The sequence below is a fragment of the Phyllostomus hastatus genome, unplaced genomic scaffold (genome assembly GCF_019186645.2).
Source record: "Phyllostomus hastatus isolate PE091 unplaced genomic scaffold, TTU_PhHast_1.1 phas_scaffold_501, whole genome shotgun sequence".
Lineage (NCBI taxonomy): Eukaryota > Metazoa > Chordata > Mammalia > Chiroptera > Phyllostomidae > Phyllostomus > Phyllostomus hastatus.
In genome coordinates, this window is record NW_025334033.1 from 21,842,289 (window position 1) to 21,867,138 (window position 24,850).

General features: G+C 36.2%; 1 protein-coding gene across 5 annotated transcripts in view; it reads left to right on the forward strand.

The window, feature by feature from the left end:
* Positions 1 to 335: 335 nt before the first annotated feature.
* The window catches only part of TCF12 (transcription factor 12), a 368,629-nt gene continuing 344,114 nt past the window's right edge, over positions 336 to 24,850 (forward strand). Inside the window, exons 1-3 of one of the 5 annotated variants that reach the window (XM_045822244.1) lie at positions 336 to 631; positions 1,594 to 1,690; positions 2,743 to 2,815. In XM_045822244.1, coding sequence (XP_045678200.1) covers positions 1,616 to 1,690; positions 2,743 to 2,815 — 148 coding nt within the window. In that variant the 5' untranslated portion in view covers positions 336 to 631; positions 1,594 to 1,615. Of the gene's footprint in view, positions 632 to 1,593; positions 1,691 to 2,742; positions 2,816 to 24,850 lie in introns of those variants that run through there. The other 4 variants (XM_045822243.1, XM_045822246.1, XM_045822245.1 and 1 more) reach the window with 4 other exon arrangements.

Genomic DNA, 24,850 nt, shown 5'->3' on the forward strand with positions numbered 1-24,850 from the left:
GCGCGCAGGGGCATCTCCGCCGCGCCGCGTTGGACCCGAGGCAGGAGCGGGACCAGTTGGGGGAGACGCCACTGTGCCCGCTGCACCGCTCCAGGGGGCCCGGAGGAGGCGTTCTCAGCGGGCGGCCGGGCCCTGCTTCTCGGGGTGCCTGTGTGCGTCTCCCTCTCCTCCCCGCCAGCCCTACTCTATCCCGCCTCACCCCACCGCGGGCTTTGTCCACAGACTGCTTGGCCGCCACTCCCTGTTCCCGCCGGCTCCTCCCCGCCCCCTACCCTCCGGCCCCACTTCCTCGGCGCAGGAGGCGGGAGGGGGCCGGCGACGAAGGGGTTAAGCCGGGGCTCTTCCCGGCGCGGAGGGATCCGGAGCCGAGCCGAGCGCGGTGCTGAGGCTGCCTCAGCGAAAAAAATGTCCGCCTGAGGAGACCCACAAGTTCTATTCGGGGGGACCGCCAACCCGCCCCGGGGAGGAAGGGGCGGCTAGGCCCTAGAGCCGCCTCCCCCGCCCGGATCCGAGAGCTCGCGCGGGGCAAAGTGAACTGAGCCGCCGGGCGGTGCAAGGGGAAGCCGGAGCCCGCTCTCCCGGCCAAAGTGAACTTTAATCGGGGTGGTTGGATGCGGAGACGGGGCGGCAGGTAATTGCGGACTGGCAAACGGGAGGGGTACGCCGTGGCCGGGCTGCGAGGCGCAACCACGTCCCGCCGTAGCGGAGGCATCCCCAGCCCGCTCCCCAACTCCGCACCCCTTTGTACAGAACGAACCTGGGGTCCCCTCCAAGTTGGGGAGCGGAGTAGGGGCGGAGGCGAGAGTCGCGAGCGGCCAGGCCCGCGGGCGGCGCGCTCGGCCTGCACGCCCCATTCGGTTCTCGGCTCGGGCTCCGGGGCGCGCGGGAGAGCGGGCTGCTTCGGCCGCTAAGCCAAGCTCATTGTTCCGCAGGTTCGGGGCTGTCGGTCCGTCCGCAGGCAGGGCAGCAAAAGTGGGAGGAGGTCGAGCCGGGGAGGAGGACTACGGGCGAAAGCGAGACTAGTTGTCGGTGTTTCTGTTTTCTTTTTGAAAACGCCTCTTGGACGCGCAGAGGGTGCTTTGCGACCCCCCTCCCCCCTCCAGGCCCGCCGGGGACGTCCGGGAGGCGGCGGCCGCAGACGCGGGCCTGCGAGCGGCGCGTTCCCTGCAACTTGTCAGTTCTATTGTTGCCGAGCCTGTGAGTCACTTCACATCTCCCCTGGCCGCCGCTCTGCTCGCTGGACGCCCAAACGCCCCTCACCCACCCCTCGACACCCCCGCCCTGGCCGACCCCGCGCGCCGAGCTCCGGGCCGCGGCGTGGAGTAGGGGGTGCCGAGGAGGGAAAAGGGACCAGCTCAATAACTTGGGGGAGCGGCGGTGAGTTGCGGGAGCCGCCGCGTCGCTCCCGGGCCGCGAGGAGGAACGCGTGGATTACCTACCAGGCGCGAGCTCCCGGCTCTTTCGCCCCCGACCCGCGCGGCGAGGGGAACGAGTTGGATACTGAGAGTCAGCCCGGCACTCTCGCTCTTCCACTAAGCCGCTCTCCATCCCTTTGGTGGTCTCTCGCTGAGCCTGGTTCTTCCTCTACCTTAGGACCTGCTAGAAGTGGCCCAAGATGAATCCTCAGCAGCAGCGCATGGCCGCTATAGGGACCGACAAGGAGCTGAGCGACCTGCTGGACTTCAGTGCGGTATGAAAGCTTTCCGCGGCATATTGGGGTTCTGGTGAGGTTTATTTAAAAAAAAAGAAGGAAAGAAGAAAGAAAGAAGGTGGGGGGAAGCGACGTGGAGACAAGGCAGCGTGAACTCCCTTTGCTTTGAGCAGTAGTTCTCAGGGCTGTAGTCCAACTCCCCCAAGTTGGACACCTGAACTTTGATGTAATGTCTAGACTTGCAGATTTAAAACTTTATTGCCGAAGGGGTCATTTGTTTTAACCAGTTAAAGGGAAAACAATGTAATCTTGAGCTTTGGTTGAGTCATCTTCTCACCCTGAAGATTATTAGGGATTTTGAATTTCATGTGAAAAAGAAAATTATTTTTTTTCAACAGTCCTAACCATTTCTCTCCCAAAGGTGTGGTATATGAAAGATGTCATTTACGAGAAAGCAAGTCAAGAGCTAGAATTTCCAGCCTTTTGAGCTGAGTACTTTTATGATACACATATACTGTACATGTGTATGTGTATGTTTGTGTGTATATATGTATGTGTTTAAAATTTTGTACATGGTAAGTAATTGAATGATTTAAAAGTATCTGTTGAAACCAAAGGGCCTCTGCCTTTATTTCTGATGGGTCGAAGTCCTGTATTAACTGCTGTTGGGAGTCATGACCAATACCTACTTTATTAAACTTATAAAGGACCTTTAGTGTATGTAGTAGTTTCATTGGATATGATTTTGACTGTGTATTAAATTGTAATGTAAATGTAATGAGATTAAGTTGGTTACAAAATGAAAATAATTTACTATTATTTACTATTACAGAAATTTACTATTTAAACGTAGTAATCTTAGAATCTCTCATATAAGTGCCTGGTATATTCTGCAGGATGGAATATAACCAGTATTTCCAAGAAGTGTTAGGTAATAGTATCACTTAGTGTATTTGCGTTTCTGGTTCTCAATGTACATTCCAATTTTATTTCAACTTACTTATGGAATATAGTAACTAACTAATGACTTCTTGGTTTGCAAGGGGTCTGGAAGAATTTCAAAACTAACATACTTTTTGGTTATTTTGCAGATGTTTTCCCCACCTGTTAATAGTGGGAAAACCAGACCAACAACACTGGGAAGCAGTCAGTTCAGTGGATCAGGTAAGATTCATGTCTAAAATCAGAAATTCATATTTTGGTGGTATGATATAGTTTAGTAGAAAAATATAAAATATTTTGATATCTTTCTTCATGCTGTTCTTTAGTGTCCTGTTAAAATTATAAATTAAAACAAAAAAATAAAAGTAAAAACAAAACCGCCCCAGATGTGGGCTGTTGCTGTAAGGATCTGACATTTCTCTAAGGATTTCAATATAGATTTAATGTTTTTTTTCCTATGAATTTTTAAATTGAGAATTGTCTTGAGTACAAGGGATTATATCATGCCTCTATATTTAGAAAAGTACCAGAAGAAAATGCCCTATGGTTCCTGTGTGGACTTTTATTATAATGCTTATTTAAATATGTATTTTTTTCTGCCCATTAGCATTATTAAACTCTGGGTTGTAAAGAATTGGTAAAATGTTATTTAATATATGCACATGAAAAATAGAATTGAGTTAAGCAATAATTCATAAGACATTTTATTTTAAAAGATGGCCATTCCCTTAGAAGTCTGCAGCAAATTAACAGTTTTGTGGATGGTTATTTAAAATGCTAATGGAATAAAAGTTACAAATAAATGAATAGGAGTTAGATTTATTTTTAAGTGACACAGATGACTGAATTCTGTGCTATATTCAGATTACATTAGGATAATGGTTAAAGTAAGTTAAATTCAGTTCCTGTTCCTACACTAGTGTCATCCTCTTTCAGTTTACCTTCTGTATGTTTGTAACTACTCTGCTTCATTAACATTTATCCCATATTTCTTAACTGTGCATTTTTTGCTTTTCGAATTTACTTAAAACTCATGATTTGAAAAAAAAATAAACATTCTGGAAGCAAGGTCCGTTCTAGTGTACAGAAGTTGTAATTTTCTGTTTAACTTAAATTTATTCGTTAGCACTCACAGACATGAAATCAACAAAAACAAAAAACTGAAGCCTCATGGCTTTAGTGTCATTTTAAGAAAACCAGCTGTCAAATCTCTGGGCTGAAACTCGGTCGTTCTTCTTTGACTGGTACTTTTATTTCCCCTAGTAAAGTGATAGTGATTTCTTAAGATACTGTGGAAGCAAAGCATCACAAAGGAAGGTTAAATTAGTAATCGTTTTACCACTTTATACTGCTTTGCATTTAAGAGATACTTCTATTTAAAAATCATACAATAACTTAATTTACTAAAATTTATTTTTAATGATGAAATTGCAGCTTATGGGGAAAATAATATGTTGTTTAACACTTTAAATAAAAAAGGCACTTTGGATTGTAAATATCGTAAGGCTAATATTATCTTTAATAAGAAGGATCATAAAATGTCAGCCAAACCCCAGCTCTTCTGCCTCCTTCCTTTTGATAGTCATTTGAAAATTGTCACTTTTTGGGAAGAGGGGAGAACATTATTAGTTAATGTAGAAGAAGACTATATTGCCTTTCTTCACTGTTGTTTTGAGTATATCTCAGTTTTTGCAACAAATAATTCATTCTCAAGAACTTTCAAACTTACTTTAATATTTAGTAGGTGCTTAGTATATTTCATTAATGAATAGTGATATATTGCTGTTTCAGGATGTTAGTTCCAGCTTGAATTATGGAGAATATATTTAGTTGACACTCATTGATATCAAGGGCATGGACTTCAGAAACTTGATATTACAAATACTTTCTGTTTTTAGAATAAAGACAATTTTTTCACTTTTTAAAATTAAGAAGGTGTGATGTTTTTGTAGTCTGTGAAATTAACAAGTATGTGAACTTGGTTTGTATGACAAGCATGGCATTTCAGAAGTAGGCCCTTCTTTCTGTAGCTTACATTATATGAAGAAAAGGATGTTTTTCTACATTGTAGAAGTGGTCATATAGTATTTGATTCTTCGGAGTAGGACATTTTTAGTTTTAAAACTGTTAGACTTGTCATTTACCCATCGAAAGTTTGAATTTAAACACCTATACTTAGTGGACATAGTAATTTTTATCTCTGTGGTTTGCTTTAAATCTAGAAAAAAATTTAAAAGGTGTAACCTTTAATAATTAGTTTCGGAGAAGGGAAAATGGCATGTGATTATTTTATATCAAAATACGTATACTAATAAATATAGTTTTCCTGTAGGCATTTCTTATCTTAAAGGAAATATCTAAAAGAAATTGGTATAGCTGCATTATTTTACTTCTGTATTTTATTGAATTTGAATAATCTTCTGTCTCGATATCAAAGGATATGTAATACATCCTAAAGCTTGTTTGTTTGCAGCTTACAAGCATCTAAAGATCTGACTTTCCTTCTGAAGAGCTGACTTAAAGATTAGTGTTTTCTTGCCTTTAGAGTATCATTTGTAAAACCCTAAGCCTTTGCCTCATGGAAGCTATAATTGTATAGTATAATTTCCTTTCTTGATTATTTGTCCTTTTCAGGATGATTTAATTTCACAGTAAGATTTTTTTGAGAAATAATATATAACACTTTTGGAATTTTTTTTAAGCTGAAGACATATGATATATGCTAGAGTATATGATGTTATTTTAAAAATCTTATTCCTAAAGAAAAACAGGTCACTCATATGATAGCTGACAGTTCATCAAAAGTCACTATGGAAAAGATGAATGTGCATTATTTACTATTACTTATTAGTCTTGAGGAGTCTGTTGAAATGCCTTCTTTTTTTAATCACGGTGTTTATTTATTTACTTATTTATTTATGCCTAATAAGCCTGAATTTGTCTGCATGGTATGATAGAGTCTATGAGGTGTTCTTAACAGTGACTTTGAGAGAGGTATTTCTGTAGGAGTTAAAGGTGAGGCACTGTGTTAGGGTACTGTATAAGAGGACAGCTTGTTGAAAGGATTGACAAAGTGGAAATACTTCAGGTGTTTAAACCCACTGTCCCCTTGGGTTTGAGTATGTAGAACTAAATTGTGATACTGGATTTAATTTATAGTAGTTTAATGTTCATGTGCTATCTGAAAAATTCCCTTTGTTAGTTTTTGAATACAAGTAATAAGAGATGTTGGGAGGGAGTGGGGTATATTTGTTATGTGAGCCATACTGAGTCTCTGTCTCTGATATTTCTATCTAGGAAGTTATTTTAACTAGCAAGTACAGCTTTACTTTTCCTTATTCAAATCAGACTTTTATAAGTTTTTGCTCAAGATTTTTGAAAATAACTGTAAGAATTACTTTCTAGCTCTTAAAAATGTTAAAAAGATTTTATTTATTTTTAGAGAGGGGGAAAGGAGGGAGAAAGACAGGGAGAGAAACATTGGTGTGAGAGAGAAATATTGATTGGCTGCCTCTTGTATGCGTTCTGACTGGGAATTCATCCAGCAACCTAGGCATGTGCCATGACCAGGAATCGAACTAGCCACCTTTCACTTTGCAGAACAACACCCAGCCAGTTGAGCCACATTGGTCGGGGCTAGCTCTTAGATTTTAAAAGGTGTACAGTTTTTCATTTTTCAGATACTAATCAATTTTTGGAGGGAGAAATTTTTCATGTGAACATATAAGTTATAGGGCCAGAAAAATAAATTCTCATCAAATTGCTCTTGAGTAATTTTTAAAATTGAATTAAGTTTCTTGTAGATTCATACTCAGTTGTAAGAAACAATACAGATCCTGTGTACACTTACCAAGTTTCTCACAATAGTGACAACTTTCAACACTATAGTACAATATTACAGCTAGGTTATTAATAGTGATAGTCAAGATACAGAAACAGCTCATTTACCACAAGGACTTCTGGTGTTTCCCTTTTATAACTGCATCTGTTTCTAAAGTCGGAAGATTATTATTATTATTATTTTTAATTGTTATTTATTTATTTTTAGAGATGGAAGGGAGGGAGAAAGAGAGAGAGAAACATCAATGTGGGGTTGCTGGGGGCCGTGGCCTGCAACCCAGGCATGTGCCCTGACTGGGAATCGAACCTGCAATACTTTGGTTTGCAGCCCCCGCTCAATCCACTGAGCTACACCAGCCAGGGCTAGATTATTAAATACTTACTTACCATGTTAAACATGGAATAAGCTTTTCAAATCTCCTGTACCATTAATTTGAAAATTTAAAGAAAATCAAGAAAGAAACCCAAAATTTACCAATGTAATTCAACTGTAATATAAGTAGAAATGGTAATTTACAATAGGGTGAAAACTAGGTTTGGTCTTTATATGTCAGGTATTTTAAGGTTATGAGTAGGATGTGGTTCATACTGTGTATCTAACAGTGTTGAAATTGATAATAACTATAATGTATAGTAATATACACCTGTTCAAATTTAGTGCTGTTATTTGGGTAACTAGACCATGTTAGACATTTGCTTCCAGCAAGGTGTAATGGTGAGTGGAGTAACTGCACAGTCAGCAGGTATGTGAGAGATAATATAGTATCTTAAGATAAATATTTGTTTGCTGTTAAATAGCAGAAAAATCTTTAGAGAAAATCTGCATATGAAAATAAAAACTTGGAAAACAGAAATATTAGAGACAAGATTTATAACCACAAGTACTGTGTACTTTTCAGAACAGTTCTTGTAGTGTTCCTCTAAGTAGGCATTGGCTTTAAGAGATTTGAAAAACAATTTGATTGGATCATAGTATTTTAGAGTTTATTATATACAGTGTGGCTTATCTATATTATTATTTTTTTCTGTTTTCATTAACAGTTTAAACACAAGTTCAACTTTCTTTTAGGCTACTATTTGGTATATATTTTTTGAGTTTTTAAATAATTATCTTGCAATAGGAAGATAAAGATGAAGATCCTGAACCTTAAATATAAACATAGTTGTTTTCACACTTTAGATTTAATGGGGCCACTTAGAATAATCTTTTATGAAAGCCAGCTAGTCTCTCTGTTCTTGAACAATTGGTAACCATGCCTGGAATGTCACTACCCACTTTGTGTTGTCAGACTTGGATGACTGTAGCCATACGAGAGTAAAGTAACACTATTAGAAAGGGTCTTCTGAAAAAACAAACCAACCAAAAAACCTGTTTCTGGACAGTATGGCATACATTTAAAAAAAATGGATAGGACTGCTTTTGGACATCACTTGAATATATTTTTTGGATGGGAATGTTGAAAATACAAATCTCATGCTTTTGCATTTAGGGAATAAAATGAGAGGATATTTATTTAAATATATCACTTCAAATGACCAACGAATGACTTTCTGCTTTTTAAAATAGTTGAGTCTTATTAATCTCAGATTTATCAGTTAACTGTACATTTATTTAGTATCTACTTTGTGTAGCCTCTTCTTCTAGTAGCTTTTGGGAAGGTGGGAAATGGAGAAGGACATAAAGATAAAAAAAGTGGAGGCATTTCATTATCTAGCTAGAAAGAAAAAATGTAAATTGTGAGGTAGATAAACTTCTGTAACATAAAAATGTCAACATCTGTGCATTAATGTAGTTTAAATTGAGTCCATAGGAATATGGATGTGCTGAGGAGTCAAGGAACTGACCCAAGGAAAACTCATAGATGTTGAATTTAGAGTTCACTTTTGAAGATATGGAAAATGAATAAGGGAAGAGAAGAACTGGCTTCCTAGATGTTGAATAGTATGTAAAGAGACCCCAAAGTAGTAATTTGGCTTGCTCCAAGGACCTATAACTTTCAGGGAAAGAGGAGCTGGTTTTTATTGATCACCTTGCTGTATTCCTAGAGGAGTTCATAGTTATTATATACTATTATCTGGAGCCTGACTACATGGGTTCTAATCCAATAATTGCCCCTTAATAGCTGGGTGATCTTGGGTAAATTACTTAACCTTTCTGTGTTTCTGTTTCTTAATCTGTAAAATTGAATGAATAGTAATTGCTATTCTGATAGAGTTGTTCTGAATGTTGAATTACAAATACAGATAAAGCTCCAAGAACAGTGCCTGGCACATAGTGAGGCTGTGGTGGAGTGGATTGTTAGTGTCAAGACAATGGAATAAGGAAAGCATTTATTTTTCAGGAAGCTGTTGTGCTAATCTAAGTGCGATTTGGTGAAGGTTTGGAGCTCCTATTAGTATAGGAGGTAGGAAGGAAAAAAATACCACAAGAAAGGAATTGAAAGATTTGAAAGATTCATTTATGTAGGTAACAGCAATGACCCAAGGTTGCAGTTCTGACATAATTGGAGGATGGTAGTACTCTAGGAAGTAAAGATGCTGAATTGTTTTGAGCATTTAAAAATTTACATGACCTGGGACTTTCCTGGCTAATTTGGGGATTTATGACAGAAGAGTGCAGAGAGATGAGTTAAATAAGGATGTTGGTTTAAAAAAAAAAACAAAAACAGCTCTTTTCTGCTTATAAGATTAATACATAGTTATTATTGCAAAGAAAATTGGAGAACAGAAAAAGCAACAGGAGAGAAAAAACACCCATTATTTTATTATCCAGAGAAAATGGTCTTGTTTCCTTTTAGCCTTTTTTTTCCTGTTAGCCCTATGTTTACAAAGTTGAGAGCTTAGTGATGTTTCATTTTATATTCTGCTTTTTAAGTTTCACTTAATATTATGATTATTTTCTTATGTTCTTAAAGATTGTTTATAGACTTGGTTTAAAATTGTTGGATGATAGCCTGGCCAGTGTGGCTCAGTTGGTTGGGGCATCTTCCCATAAACGGAACGGTCACGGGGTCTGATTCCCAGTCAGGGCACACCTGGATTGTGGGTTCAGACCTGGTTGAGGTATGCACAGGGCTGGGGACTTACTGATGTTTTTCTCCCACATTGATGTTTCTTTCCTTTTCTCTGCTTCCCTTCCCCTTTCTCTAAAGTCAATAAGCATTTCAAGTGAGGATTTAAAAAAATTGTTATATGATGTTTGTGGAGTGGATATAGCATAATTTATCAAGTCAGGTCTGTTACTGTGTGATGACATGTAGGGAGTTTATTAATTTGCCTTTTGGTATAAAAAATATGATAATGAACATGTTTTTGGACATACACATACTTTTATCCATACTTTGATTTTCTTTGGATAGGAAATATACAAATATTTTATGTACCAAGTTATAATTAAAGCTAAGTGAGTGAATGAGTACTCTGAGGGAAATGAACTCAGGAAGATAAATTATTAGGCTGAGGATTGATGTTAATGGTGGAGTTAGATATGTAAAATTAGTGACTTTGGTTGATTATTTAATGTAAAAGTACAAATTTTTATTAGTGTATGAATGGAGTATAAGGTGGCATTGGTATAGATTTGTATATAAATGGGTTGTGTGTAACTGGAGGGAATTCCTGTCATTCTTTGACCTGTGTTTATTGAAATGGAGTGGAATCTAATTAGAGTCTGTCAATGAAAGAGCACTTGAATTCTTGACTTCCTGTGAGAGAGACAGTGTAATACAGTGGGAAGAATTGGGTTTAGGAGCCAGATAACTGGATTGGGATTGGAATCATTGCTTTGTAACTTGCTTGCTGGGTGACACCCTCTTAAGTAACACTAATGATGATATTAGTAATAATAATAATTATAATCAATATTGTAGTCCGTGTTTATTGAACTGTTGTTATATGCTAGGCACTATGCTAAGCAATTTACAGACCTTATCTCATTTTACCCAATGTTTCCTTGTTGAGGGGAGTATGGAAATGCTGCCATTGGGGCAACATATCAAAGTTGCTTTTTAGTGCCATAAAATTATATAGATTGTAAAAAGTCTAAAAAGAAGTCAGAAGAGTACTTTTGAAAGGTCGTCAGGTATCTTAGAACCTTACTTTCTGTTTTTGCAGTTCATTTCTTCTTAATATTGTTACTTTGTAGGCTAGATATTGTATAGTGCAGAATAATGAGCAGGAGTGTGGACACCTTTTGAAAAGCCTCTTCCATGCTTAGGCATCGCCACTTGGATGTAGTGTTTTCTCCATATTCTCTCTTCAGCTACTTGAAATTCTTTCTGGAATGAGGTGTAGTCTCAGTAAATAAATAAAAATTATGTGACCTGAGAGGACAGAATAGTTGGATGTCAGATAGGAAAGAATGTTCAGGGTCTCTAGGGCAGAGGTTCTCCACTTTTTTCTTAATGGTAATGGAGGAGGTACATAAACTCCCCTGGTAGCCTGAAGCAGCACATTGCAGGTGAGCAAAAGAAATCTTAAAAAATTCATCATTTTACTTTCTACTCCCTAACACAAACATATTTGTTGTTATATAAATATATTTTATTAATCACTGAGTAACACTGAAGTTCTAGTGAGATGCATTATGTTTATTGCCTTCCTCCTGCTTTGCTTTGTATTTTTGGTGTTAAGGGCCAGAATGGGGTGGGATGCAGGCCTATACTATCTTTTCCTTAGTGAGAAGCCCAGCTCTGAAGCATATATTTTTAAAAAGATTTTATTTATTTATTTTTAGAGAGAGGGGAAGAGGGAGAAAGAGAGGAAGAGAAACATCAACGTGTGGTTGCCTCTCACATTCCCCCAACTGGGGACCTGGCTCCTAACCCAGGCATGTGTCCTGACTGGGAATTGAACTGGTGACCTTTCAGTTTGCAGGATCATGCCCAATCACTGAGCCATACTGGTTGGGGCAGCATATTTTTTAGGTGTCTTTACTCTTGGATCTTTTCTTCCCACAGAAGCCTATGAAATGGGATCATTACCTTAGTGGGGGAAATGGTTTTGGTTGGGAGGAAATTATTACTTTATAAACTGAAGTGCAGAGGTCAATTGAACTTCTGTTTTCTATTTACAGGTAGACCATCCTGTAATTTCTTAACATACTTATGACTTGAGAAGACAATATATGTATTTTTTTATAGGGAGAGCTTTGATGTTTTAAATTTTTTTTGTTCCATGGTTAAAATATGTTTTTATAAAGACCATGGTGGGTCATCTGAGCTACTACTATAAGCTGATTGGGGACTTAAAGATCATACAGAAATTAAAACAGATTAGGGATTAGTTACTAATTTTAATTGTGTTGGGTGTGACTAAAGGATGAAACCTTCAAATAAAATAAAAAAAACAATTTAAGTTGCGAGACAGAAAAATACCACTTTTTTTAACAGCCACACTGCCATATCTTAACATGTTTTTGGTTATTAGAAATGGAGAAAGTTTGCCTAAGATGTCATTTTGTCACATCTGTTTCAGGTGTTAGGAAGGTGCCTGAATTTGAACTGAGGGGCCTTTGAATTTGAAAGATTGTTCCAGGTACCTAAAGGAACTAGAGGCAACCTTTCTCAGCAGTTGTTGGTTTATTTTTTTCTGATGTTTTTGCCATTAAGCTATTGTGAAACTTTAAAATGAGCAGGATTGACTCATGATTACTATACCACAACTTCATTAGTGGTTAATATAGAGAACACAGGTCAAACTTACTATGATCATGCAACTTGTGTCAATGAGCAAATGTGCTGCTATGGGTAGACACATAGTGGTGGGGCACCACAGGGATCCCCTCCTAGGGGAGAATTACAGTCATCAAGCTTCTTAGTCTTTGAGGCATTTGTTGTTGTTTTGAGATTGTTGGGGATCAATGAAAGGTTTGCTGTGCCACTAGAGAGGAAAAAATGCTATGCTCACTTTGAGCTTATGGCAGAAACATGATTTGTCCATAAGTTAGAGAATTTGAGTTTTTATGGGTATTCATAGACCATGGGTGAAAATCTTTTGAATTCTCCTGAGTTAGCTGGTCCTGTTAGTTTATTGCTATTTGGAAGTCCTACTATATCCAGCTGACTTTGTTATCTGTTAGAGGCCCATTGCCTATCTGCTTGGCATCGACATGTTAAGGTTTTGGAAAATGTTTTTCATTGATTGTCCTAATTTGGAATAAAGTTAAAGGGGAGAGTTTTTAGATATTTAATCTCTTGGTGGAAACTTACAGCTGGCCTGAATTGATTATGCATCTCCAACTAGGCAAGTATTGTAATCAGACCCATTTCAAGATTATATTAAATATTCTACCTCTTATCTAAGCATCAGCTAGTTCTTTTGTTCTAGGAGTTTGTTTATTATATGTCAAGACCACTTTTTGTCTATTGAAGGACCACAATTACTGATATGCAATTTTGAAATCCAGAAAGGTCAGAAACAAAATTTTTCTTTTAAATTCAGGATAAACTATTTTCATGGCAAAATCTGATCTTATCTGAAGGGAGGCCACTGACATTCTCTATTTCCCTGCTTACTGTATGGTTACCAGGTGCTGGGGGGTGATTTGTAACATAGGGTATATATAATATTCTATATTTCTTCCCTAAAATCTGAAAAACTGGATTCTAAAAGCCACCTGGCCCCACTGGTTTCTGAAAAGGTATTATAGACTCTCCTTTTTGTTTGTGCCTCCTCAACTCAAAATCAGTAGTTCTTTTTTTGGACTAGAAATCTGTATTAGATTTTAGTATTTTCAATACAGAATAAAATTGTGGTGGGCTTGCTAATATAAAGGAAGTTCTTTTTGGAATGTTAGTTTTTTTAGACTGAGGTTTGTGCCTTGAATAGTTTGTCCAGTACATTGATTTAGGGAATCAATTTCTATTTTGGGGAGGGGCATGCTTTTTCATCTTTTGGGCTAAGGAGTATACTGATATTTTCCTGGTAAGTTTACATAGACATTTTCAGGATGGTAAAAGGAGATATATTTACATATGTGTGTAAAACCAGATGAAAACTGTTTATACACACACACTCCCCTAGCATTATGATTATCTCTAAAAGGAAGCCTCAACCTTGATCATACCCAGTTTTAACTGCTGCCTGAGAGCAAACAGAAAAGGGAATCCTACCAAGCCATCTTCACGAAGAAAAGGAGGGGCTAAGTAAGTCCATGGGGACAGGCAACAAAACCAGTCTTTGGTAATTTTATTCTCTCCCTTTATATTGGTTACAAGTTTTCATAGATCAGTAACATAATGTTTATTCCTGCAATATACTCAGTAAAGGGATCTTCATTAAAAACAAATTGTGATTTTAATGAATGTATGGAAATTCCCTCAGGAGTCTATCATTGGCTTCTTATTTCCACTGCTGCTTAACATAAACTATGAAAGTAGCAATGAAGTGAGGTGAAATAAATTGACTTGTGTATCTGTTTTGAGAGGCAGGCCAATTGGCCATTCTGACTTTTCTGGTTGCTTTGCAAACCTGTTCTCTGTATTGTTTTCCCAGTGTTACTGTCTTAAGAACTGTGATATACTGTTGAATAGTTAAATTCACTTAAAGTTCATAGGAATTTAAGATGCCCTGCTGTAGGAGCACAAAATAAACCATTCAGCCAGGGTCTCTCTTTCATAGTTACCCTCATATAACCTCTTGTCAAGTTTAAACAGTAGTGCCACAATGAGCAGACTCTGAGTTTGATTCTGAAGGCTTGCTAAACTAACTGTGTAGCAGTAGGACTTTGCCCAGTGAATGATTGGGGGAAGAGGAGGAGTTTTACTGTTTAAAAAAAACAAATAATAATAAAATTTATTAGTAAATATTTACTTATACATTTACTTCATAGTTCTTGTAGGAAGTTGTAACTGTTCATTTTACAGAGGAAATAGAAAAATCAACAGTGATATACATTTCCCTGTGGTTTTTTATTGCCCCTCAGAAGCAGCAAACTGATCAGTTGTAGTTGCACCTGCACTGATACCAATCTACACCAAGGCATGGTCTTGAGGAGGAATTGAATATCTCTACAAATCTTTAAAATTTGTTGTAACAGGAGGCTTAAGTGGTATAATGCTGACATTCTTCAAAAGAAAGAGCATCAAGATTTATTTTTATTAAAAAGAAAACACAATTATTAAAAGCCTCCATAAAATAAAACATTAGTATTGTAAGATATTAAAAGTAAACAACTACAGCTTGAAATGTCTTTAGGAGAGTGTAGTTCTTTTTATGTGTGGTCTTCTCTTACTTTTCAGCTGTCATCAGACTTTGTGCCTTAGGAAGAAGATGAAATTTAATAGATGTGTAAGATATTGGAATATTCAGATTTGTTATTTAGTTGAGGCCATAGAAAACAATGGTTGCTTCATAGTGTGGAAAATTATTTATTTTCACTTCTACTTTTCAAAGATTTACTGTTTATCTAGATACAAAGGCAAGTAAAAGCAGATGGAAAATAGTTATTCCAAAGGAAGTTTAAAAATGTTATTAAATGTACATTAGAGATTTTTTAATGGAAGTTAAAATATAATTTGGCTACAGAACTTTCAATATATTAAAAGGAAGAGATTTATGCTAGCTTTTATAGTATTGAGAGGGTGCCGATTAGTCCATTTTGTATTTTCATTAAATACATTTAATTTCATTATGTTGAAGAGCATCTGTAGGTATTAGAGCTCTTACTAACACATTGTTTTATTTTATTGGTCTATGTAGAATGGTTTGTTTAAGGTGGTGGAGAATAGATAATGACACATTCTAGTGTAGTGGAAAGAGGAGTTTGGAGTCACAAAGTTTGGTTCAGTGTTGGCTTTATCATTTACTACATTTATGATTGTAGGGCAGTATGTTAACTTATTTGAGTCTTGTTTATCTTATGTCTAAAGTGAGGAGAATAAAAAACTGCCATGAAGGGTTGTGATAGTGATCAAGGTAAGTAATTTTTAAGGAAATTCTTTAAAAAAATGTGGACATTTGTGGTTCTGCTCAAGTAATTAGTTGTCTTTATTATGTTAGGTTGCATAGAAACTTTTGAAGGGATTCTAAGCTTACAAATATATATGGAGAAAGTGACTCTTCATGCAAAACTCACACAGTTCAGTTACATATAGCTATTGAAGATCAAGTCAGGTAATTGAGAGGATGACAACCTAAGGGACTCCTTTATTGTAGGTAATCCTTGAAATCTTAAAATTCTTCAGGTGAGTTTTATCTCTTTTTGGTTTGGATGGGGAAAGTTAAAGCCATAAAGTAAAAGAAATTCTCACACATATTCTTTGTTAGAACTCTCTTAATTATATGCCAAACCATAGAGCCCCAAAATTAGTACCCTTGAGTCCTTTATTCTTTCTTTGCATAGTTGTTTTACATGCTTGTTGAGGGTCTGTTGTAGTGACAAGGTTAACCTCAGGGTTAAGTAGGTACGACAGCTGAGTAGTTCTTCAGAATAGTTTGCTTTTGCTTTGTTCGATGAGCAGTAATCTGAACAAAATTTGAGCATCAATAAGAGCCATCCTTACTCCTGAGTGAGGATGAGAAGGTAAAAGGATGAGGTTGGGAAATGCAGGTGGAACTCACATCTGCTGTACAGGCAGGGAAGGCTGATTTAGTCTCATACATACATGACAAGGTACCAGGGCTTAGGACTGCCTGCTGGTGCTACTTGTTTTCATGCAAAAACAGGGGGTTTTGGATTCTTTGTGATTAGAGAAGTTGAGGACTTCCCCATATCCCCTTTACATATAGTGTCCTTACTTGGGTGTATAGAACACCTGGCTCACATTTTATTAGAAAATACTGGGTTTTTCTCTCACACTTTGCATGTTTATGGGATTGTATTGTTAAGAAGTTTTCCCTTTATTTTAAAGAAGGGAATCAGCAAATCCAAATTTCATGAAACCTGGAGTCAGAAGGGCTATTGGTGTGGCTTTGATCATGGCCTATGGACTTGTGGGCTCCATAGGAGCTATTTGCTGATTGTTTTTCAGGATAACACAATGATTGGGTTTGGGAGGAAAGGGTTATAGCATGATTTGACAGTCACTCTGGGGGCTTCTGTTTCTGGGATTCCCATTTTAATAATTCCTAATGCTTTCTTAAAAGATCTGTATTAAATTGCAATGATGTGAGAATAGATGGTAGGTGAGACAGCAAAACCAGGGATCTTGGGGATGAATAGCAAGTGTTCATGAATATAACTTCTAAGAACCTTGGGGCCAGGTGAAGTAGATAGGTAAATGATGACTTCTGCATTCCTGCTGCCATCTCTGTAATCTGTTATTTCACTACTAAACATCACAATAGTCTCCTTACTTGGACTCCTTGCTGCCAGTTGCTTTCTTTCCCAATCTGTCTTAGTTTGCTGAGGCTGTTATTAGAAAATACTGCAGACTTGGTGGCTAAAACAAGAGGAGTTTGTTTTCTAATAGTTCTGGGTCATGGTGCTGACTCTTCCTGGCCTGCATATGGCAGCTGCTTTCTTGCTGTGTTCTCACATAGTCTTTCTCAGTGTGTGAGCTAGAGCAGGTGAGGGAAGAGAGAACTCAGTGGTATCTCTTCTTTAAGGGCACTAATCCCTTCACAGGGGGTCCCATTCTGACGACCTCCTCTAACCCTAATTTCTTCCCAAAGGCCTCACCTTCAAATACTAGCTTCAATAGATAAGTTTTGAGGGAACACATTTAGCCTATAACACAATCCTCATATTTTTAAAACATCCTCCTGTGATTTGTTTAGAGTCTACATTTGTTTTCTGTTGGCTGTCAAAGTAATCAAAAGTCTCACCTTGGTATTTAAATTTTTAAATAATCTGGTAGGAATTTAGGTTATCCTATTTTACACTCAATAATTCACAGTGTGAATTTTATGATTCAGTCACACCGGTGGGTTTACTTGACCTTCTACCTCTAGTTATTTTTTTCTCCCAAACTGGAATACCTTCTTGTCATTCTTCTGCCATTTGAATCCCCGTCATTTATGAAATCTTTTCTAGCCATTTTATAATTTTGCAAAAATGTGGCTTCCAGATATTTTAAGGAGTCTTGAGTGAAGGAAAGTATGAGTTCTTTTTTGCTCTTGAAGGCAAAGGGTAAGATCAATATGGTAGTTATGGCCAGTAGATTTTGAGTACAACCAGTTATTGTAGCTGGACAGCCTCAAGTTTAAGAGAAGAATGAAGCCTACTTGTGATGAATATTGAACAAAAGATTTCTGTTTGTAGGAGTTCTACTCTGTGACCTTTGAGTTCTTTTTAACTCTAAAATTCTCTAGAATACTTTCATCTTTTAAAAAATTACATGTATATAAGCCAGGCTATAGCTCCCTAAAAGCAAAGATAGTGTTTTACACTTGTTTTTCGCAAAGTACTTTAAGGTGAACAAACATCTTATGTTTGACTATTTTTAGGTGTGGGGATGTGTGATAGGGTTGGTGGAAAGATTAAATTCCTTAAATAAAATTGTCTAGATTAAATTTCCTAAATGGCATTTGTCTTTTCTAGCTTCAGCTGCATGGTGAGGCCTTTCAGGAAGCACTGAACTTGTGTGGATTGATTGACTGGAGACCTGAGGTGTTCATTTATTAGAATAAATAAATTCTAACTGTTTTCCTATTTCTTCTTAAAAGATCTTAGCTGATTCAGGGCCCCACATTTAAACATCAAAATGAGTAAGAAGTGGCCAAGTGGTTAAAGCCATTGAAGTTGTATGTGAATACAGCTGCTTCTACCGAACCACAGCAAGCCCTGGCTCTGAAAAGCAAAGAGAAGTGATACTTTCATAGTTTTCTTTTCACAGGGTGTGTGTTACTTTTGTTTTTTATAATGTTAGATTGTGGGGAAAATGGCTTGTCTAATTCTGGGATTGATTGGATAGAGGAGCTGTCTTGTATAGGGGCCATAGGAACCATTTTACCACAGCCTGGAAATTGGTAGATGGCTAAAACCCTGCAAGTGTTACTTTCTCTAAAACAACCTTGATTTTTGCCAACTGGATTGAGCCATGGAAGAGAGGTTGTATGATCTAGCATTACAGTATATGTGGGGAAACAGCCATTAAAAGCAGAAGATGATGATGTTACTTAAATGGAACTGAGTCCATTCACCTGCTCAATTTGTGATAGAAAGGTGGACTACCACCTTTCACTTAATGGTTGTAAATTATCTTCAGTTTGGGGGCCAAAACTGCTTTTGTTGACTTTAGAAAATATGTTGGCTTTTTATTTTGAAGTTAGGATGCAGATCTAGAAATGGTATTTTTGTCTATCGTTTATTCACTCAGCTGTGTTATTTATTTATTCACTCATTTAACTAAGAATTGAGTTTACCACTATGATGTAATTTGGAGCTAAAATAATACCCTAGTATATGAAATTTGGAAAAATCTTGTTTTAAGGAAAAAATAGAAGGTTAAGGAATTTTGTCAAGATTGATCTAGGACTGTATCAAGCTGGATGATAAAGATGGTAAAAATTCTCATCTCAATAATCTACCTCAACAAAAATTCTTCATTGTAATTCTCCACTGACTTAGGGCAACTTTATTTGAGGCATTAGTTACTAGACTACTCTTTTATATGTATCAGTTCTCATATAGCTTACCTATGAAATGTATAGAATACATTTTCTTGGTGTAGTCTATAGAGTGGATTTTTTTCAAATAGTAACATTAATTGCTTATAAAACCTGCAGATTTCTGAGATGCCACCTATATAGACTTAAGGTTCATTTTATTTCTCTGAAAGAGCCCATTTGCTCCCTGTTGAAAGCAGGTTTGGATATATAAATTCAGTGAGTCTAAAATGAGATAACTGGTATTTTTATTATTTGAATGGAGGCTTTGTATTTTTGAATTCTGTGAAACAAAGCTGTGTTTGTAAACACATTTCAAAAATATAAATGACAATTTTTGGAGATGTTAACTGAATAGCAAGAAAGTTCAAAATAAAGGAGCTTTTGTTAACATTTAATAATAATCTGACTGTTTTCATTGACTATCTCATTGATGCTTAAAGAGTACCTGATTTTTAGAACTTTCTGTATTGAAAATAACCCTCAGATTGTGTTGTGGTAGGAAAATATTTTCTTGCTGTCTAGTACCCTATGCTAGTTTGGGGTTTTTCAACCATTGTCTTGGTGTAGAAGAATATATCATAAGTAATGTATTTCAATGTAAAAATAGTTTTGGGAAAGTCTAGGAAAGCATTCATTTTAATGCTCTAATGTGAGAGGAACTAGTTATGGTGGTTGGTATTAGACCAATAACAGAAATATTTTGGTTTGGCTCAGCTGGTTTGGGTATAAATAAACGGTGTACAAGTTCACAGGTAAAATCCAAATTTAGTCTTCAGATTTGTAAAATAAAGTTGTTAATTTTATATTCCCCTTCAATTCCTTCTTATTTTAAAGACTTTTGTTGGCATTCTAATGAAGTTGTCTGTTCAGATATGGAAGTATTATTTACAGAGGAAGTGTGTTATATCTCTTTGTAGGGTGGTTTTCACTAACCTCCTAGGTGACACAGGAGGGAAGTGTTAAATTTTATTTTTAAAAATATTTTATTTATTTATTTTTAGAAAGGGGAAAGGAGGGAGAAAAAAAGGAGAGAAACATTGATGTGAGAGAGAAACATCTGTCGGTTGCTCCTCTGGGCACACCCTGAATGGGGACAAAATTCAGAACCCGGGCATGTGCCCTGAGTGGGAATCAAACCTACGATCTCTCACTTTGTGGGATGCCACCCTACCAACTGAGCCACACTGGTCAGGGAAGGAGTATTAAATTTTAAATTAATTTAGAAAGCCTATATGTAAGTCACTGAAAATATTTTCTTTTATTAACTACTTTGGAAAAATTATAAAAATACAAGCCAAAGCTAAAAAAAGAAATCTAAACAGCATAGAATGGTATATGGTAGAACACTAAACAACTTCTGGTCCTTCCTTCCTATTCCCTAGTCTCATACTCTTGGAAGAGGTTTACACTGTTAAGTTTCTTCTCAAAGTTTTTTATGCATATATAAATAATGAATAGCTTTTTTTGCATGATAGAGAATAGTAGTTCTTCAGCTTAACCTTTTCACTTAACAAGAGAGGGAATGTAGGGGATCACTAGTAAAGGGCATTCTTGGAGCTTACTGATTTTTTAAAAAATATGTGTAATGGTTTGACCTGTTATAGAAAGTGACATAATTGTACAACACATATGACTTAATGAAGCTAAAAAACAGAAAAGCATTAGGATTTTTGGCAGTCCTAAGATGTCAGTGTCACCAACTTAATTTTTCTTCCCTTTAGAAAATAAGCACAAAAATTAGTGTAATAAAAAGCATTCTGTAAAATACTGGTTCCCTATGTATTGTCCCTGAGAACAGGACCCACTTTTACATGAATTATTTAGCATACTCTTATGATAACTCTTTGAGGCAGATTCAGTGTTATACCCATTTTTGCAGATGAGGAAAGAGGCTTTAGGTAGTATGAGTGATACAGCTGCTAAGTGTCAGCATCCAGTTTCAAAGCTGACCCATACAGTTATGCAGCAGCAGCAGCAGTAGCAGCAGCTAGTTATTCATATTGTTTAAAAAATTTGTCTAATGGACAGTCGACTAGTATGCTGTATTCAAACATCAGAGTTAATTAATATAAAAATTTGGTGAAGTTATCATTATTGAAATATGTTTCACAGAGGGATTTGTTCTTCCTCGATCCCAAACTCAGCAATGTAGTAGCATCATTTGGGGAGCTTTTAACAAATACCTATTCCTGGATCTCCCACACCAGACATTTTGATTGCCTGGATCTGTGGTAGAGCTGAGGAATCTGGATTTTCAACAAGCTCCTGTTTAATTCTTAAGCAACTAACCTGCCTCCAGTTTAGAACCACTGAAGTGTGTCTTTGTTTGAAATTTATGAATATGGGGTTTCAGTTCTCTACTTGTATTCTCTCTGAAGATAATGAACCATTACTTTGTAGAAGCAAACATGTGAAACTTGGAAGTTCATTTAATGATATGTTAAAACAAAACTTCATCTTACTGAGCTATGTTGTATGATGCTATAAAGGTTTATTTTCTTCCTAGGGCCACACTGTAATGGAAGGTGAGTTAAACTGAGGACTTTATCTTGATTCTTGCAGAGGCAAACACTCTGGAAACATTTTATAAAATGCACAAACTGGAAAACAAAATTAAATATCAAGACTCAAAAGGCTCTAGAAATGAGTTGTCCGTTTCATTTTCAGTTGAAAGCAAGATACTACTTATCCAAAGAAGTAACTGTGGATTAGCTCTCTCGCCTTGTCATTGTTTTAAATTTTGAGCCTAGATTACCATTCTTCTAAGATGAGAGAAATAAAAAATAAATTAGTTGGTGCTTTTATTTTTTATATATTTTTCTGCATTTGGGTAGGCCTGAATATAAGAAGTGAAAAATTTTCTTGCCTTCTTTAAAAATTCTACTTGCTATGAGCCAGAGAAGAAAGATTAGCTGTATTTCTGGCATTGTTAATTTTTAGTGTACAAAGTATTTTCGTACAATATTGTCTGTTTTATGAGCTTTCCTACCATGAGTACAGTGAAATTAGAAAGTCATGTTAAATTCAACAAACACTATTTACTGAATTACATTAACTGCACAATAATGTGGGAAATACAGAGATGAATATGGGAAAGTTTGTGTAAAAAGTGGTAAATAAAATTAGGAAGGGGTTGGTTCCATTTGCTCAATTCAGGGAAACTGTGGAGGAGATAAAATTTGAGGGAGAGATTGTCTTAGGGCACAGAAATTGAATTTGTGGAGAAGACTTTCTAGAAGGGGGACATGGCATAAGCAGTGTCTTAAGTAGAAAATGGGCATTGCTTTCTAAGAATAGTGACTGGTTTAGTCTGGTGTAAGTTTGTGTGTTTGGCTGTTCTAGATTCTTTGCATTTCTCTATAAATTGTAATTAGCTTGTGAAATTCTCTAAACGAAGTCTGCTGGGCTTGTGTTTGACATGTAGTTGAATCTATATACTTAAGTTTGGGGAATGTTGACATCTTAACAATACTGAATTTCCCACTATAGGAAGATAGTGTATATCTTTACTCATTTACATCTCTGTAAATCCTCTTTGGCAGTATTTTGCAGTTTCAGCATAGAGGTCTTGCACAAACTTTATTAAATTTATCCGTAAGTGTTTCATGTTGTTTAATTCTACTATACATAGTATTTAAAATGTTTTCCAATTGTTTGTTGCTGCTGTATAGGAAAATTGATTTTTATATATTGACTGTGACTTTGCTAAGTTAAAATTCAGTTATTCGATAAAATAATCGTTTTTTTTTTTAAATGGATGCTTTAGGATTTGCTGGGTATTTAGTCAAGCTGCAAATTAAGACATGAATTTTCCATTCTAATTTGTATATCTTGTTTCTTTTACTGACTTAGGATACTGGCTATCATGGGAAATATATAATGTTAACTAGAAATGGTGAGAATGGATATCTTTTCCTTCTCCATTTTAGGGGAAAATATTGTTTTTCACCATTAAGTATGATTTAAAGTGTAGGTTTTGGTAGATGTTTTTTAACAGGCTGTGGAAATACCTTTCTAATCCCAGTTTGCTGATTTTTTTATCATTAATGAATGGACATTTTGTTAAATGCTTTTTTCCTGAATTCATTGAGTTCATCAGATAGATTTTTTCCTTTGTTCTGTTCATGTAGTGAATAACATTGATTGCTTTTTTGAATGTTTAAACCAACTGTGTTCCTAGAATAAATTCTACTTGGTTATGATGTATTATTTTTATATTACTGAATTTAATTTGTTAATATTTTGTTAAGGATTTTTGTATCTGTATTTATGATGGATCTTAATCTGTAGTTTTCTTTTTTTTTTTTTGGTACACTGTCTGTGTCTTGATTTTGGCATTAGGAACATGCTCTCCTCATCAAGTAAATTGGGAAGTTTTTCCTTGCTCCTCTTCTATTTTCTGAGAGTATTTGTGTAGAAGTGGTGTTAAATCTTCCTTAGGTGTATAACAATTTACCAGTGAGACCTTTTAGGCCTCGTGGTTTTTTTTTTTTTTATAAGGTTTTAAATTGTGAAGTCAATTTCTTTAATTGATTTAAAACTATTCAGATTTTCTATGTTTTACTGAACTAGTTTGTGTAATTTGTGTCTTCTAAGAATTTTTTCATTTGTTATTAAATTTATTGGCCTAAAATTATTCATAATATTCCATTATCCTTTAATTTTGTATAGGGTATGTGACCATATTTCATCTTTTCCTCTTAATGTTGGTAATTGTTTCTTTTTTCTCCTTTTCTTAATCAGTCTTAACAGTTTATATTTATCCATATATTTTCCATTTTTATTATCCTTATTCCTTTATATATATCCAGGTTTCTATCTCATCTCATTTTCCTTCTGCCTGAAGAATTTCCTTTAAGGTTTTTATAGTGTAAGACTATGGACAATGAATTCTTTTTATTTTTGCTGGTCTGAAAAGGTTTATTTTTGAAGGATGTTTTTGCTGGAAATGGAATTCTAGATTGACATTTTTCTTTTGACAAGTTAAAGGTCTCTGTTGTTTTTTGGCTGTCATTGTTTCTCAAGACAAGTGTTCCGTGATTCTTATCTTTGTTTGTTTCTGTGTAGTATGTTTTTTGCTTCTCGCTGCTTTTAAAATTTCCTGGTTTCTAGTAATTTGATTGTGAAATTCCTGTGTGTGTTTTGTATGTATGTTTATAGTGTTTTATCAAATTTGAAAACATTTTGATCATTACATTGTCACATGCCTTTTTTTCTGGGACTCAACTTACACGTACATTGGCTGTCTTGATATTATCCCATATATGTTAGCTCTCCTGATATTCCATGGGTTATTGTGGTTCTGTTAATTTTTTCAGTCATATTTCTCTTTGCAGTTCAGTTTTAATAGTTTGTATTATTGTGTCTTCAAGCTACTGATCTTTTCTTTTATAGTATCTAATCTGTTATTCATTCTATCTGGCAAATGTTTTATTACAGATACTGTATTTTATTTCTAAAGATCCCTTTTTGGGTATTAACATCTTTTTCCTCATGTTCCTATTTTTTTTAAATCATTGAGTAATTTCTAATAGCTGTTTTTAAGTCTTTGTTAATATTACCTTTTTTATTCTAAGCCTGTTTTTATTTACAGTTTTTCTTTTGGTTACAGGTCACATTTTCTTCTACACATGTCTGATAAATTTTGAGTACATTTCAGACATTGTGACTCTGACATTACTGAGTATTTGGATTTCGTTTTCTTTTAAAGACTGTGGGGATATTGTTAGGACAGGAAATGAAGTTACTAGAGATCAACTCAGTCTCCAGTCTTGTTTGTAAGCTTTTTTAGAGTGAGACTGGAGTAACTTTTACGTTAAGAATTGTTTACCATGCTACTGAAGACCCTTTTGAGGTCTTTACTGA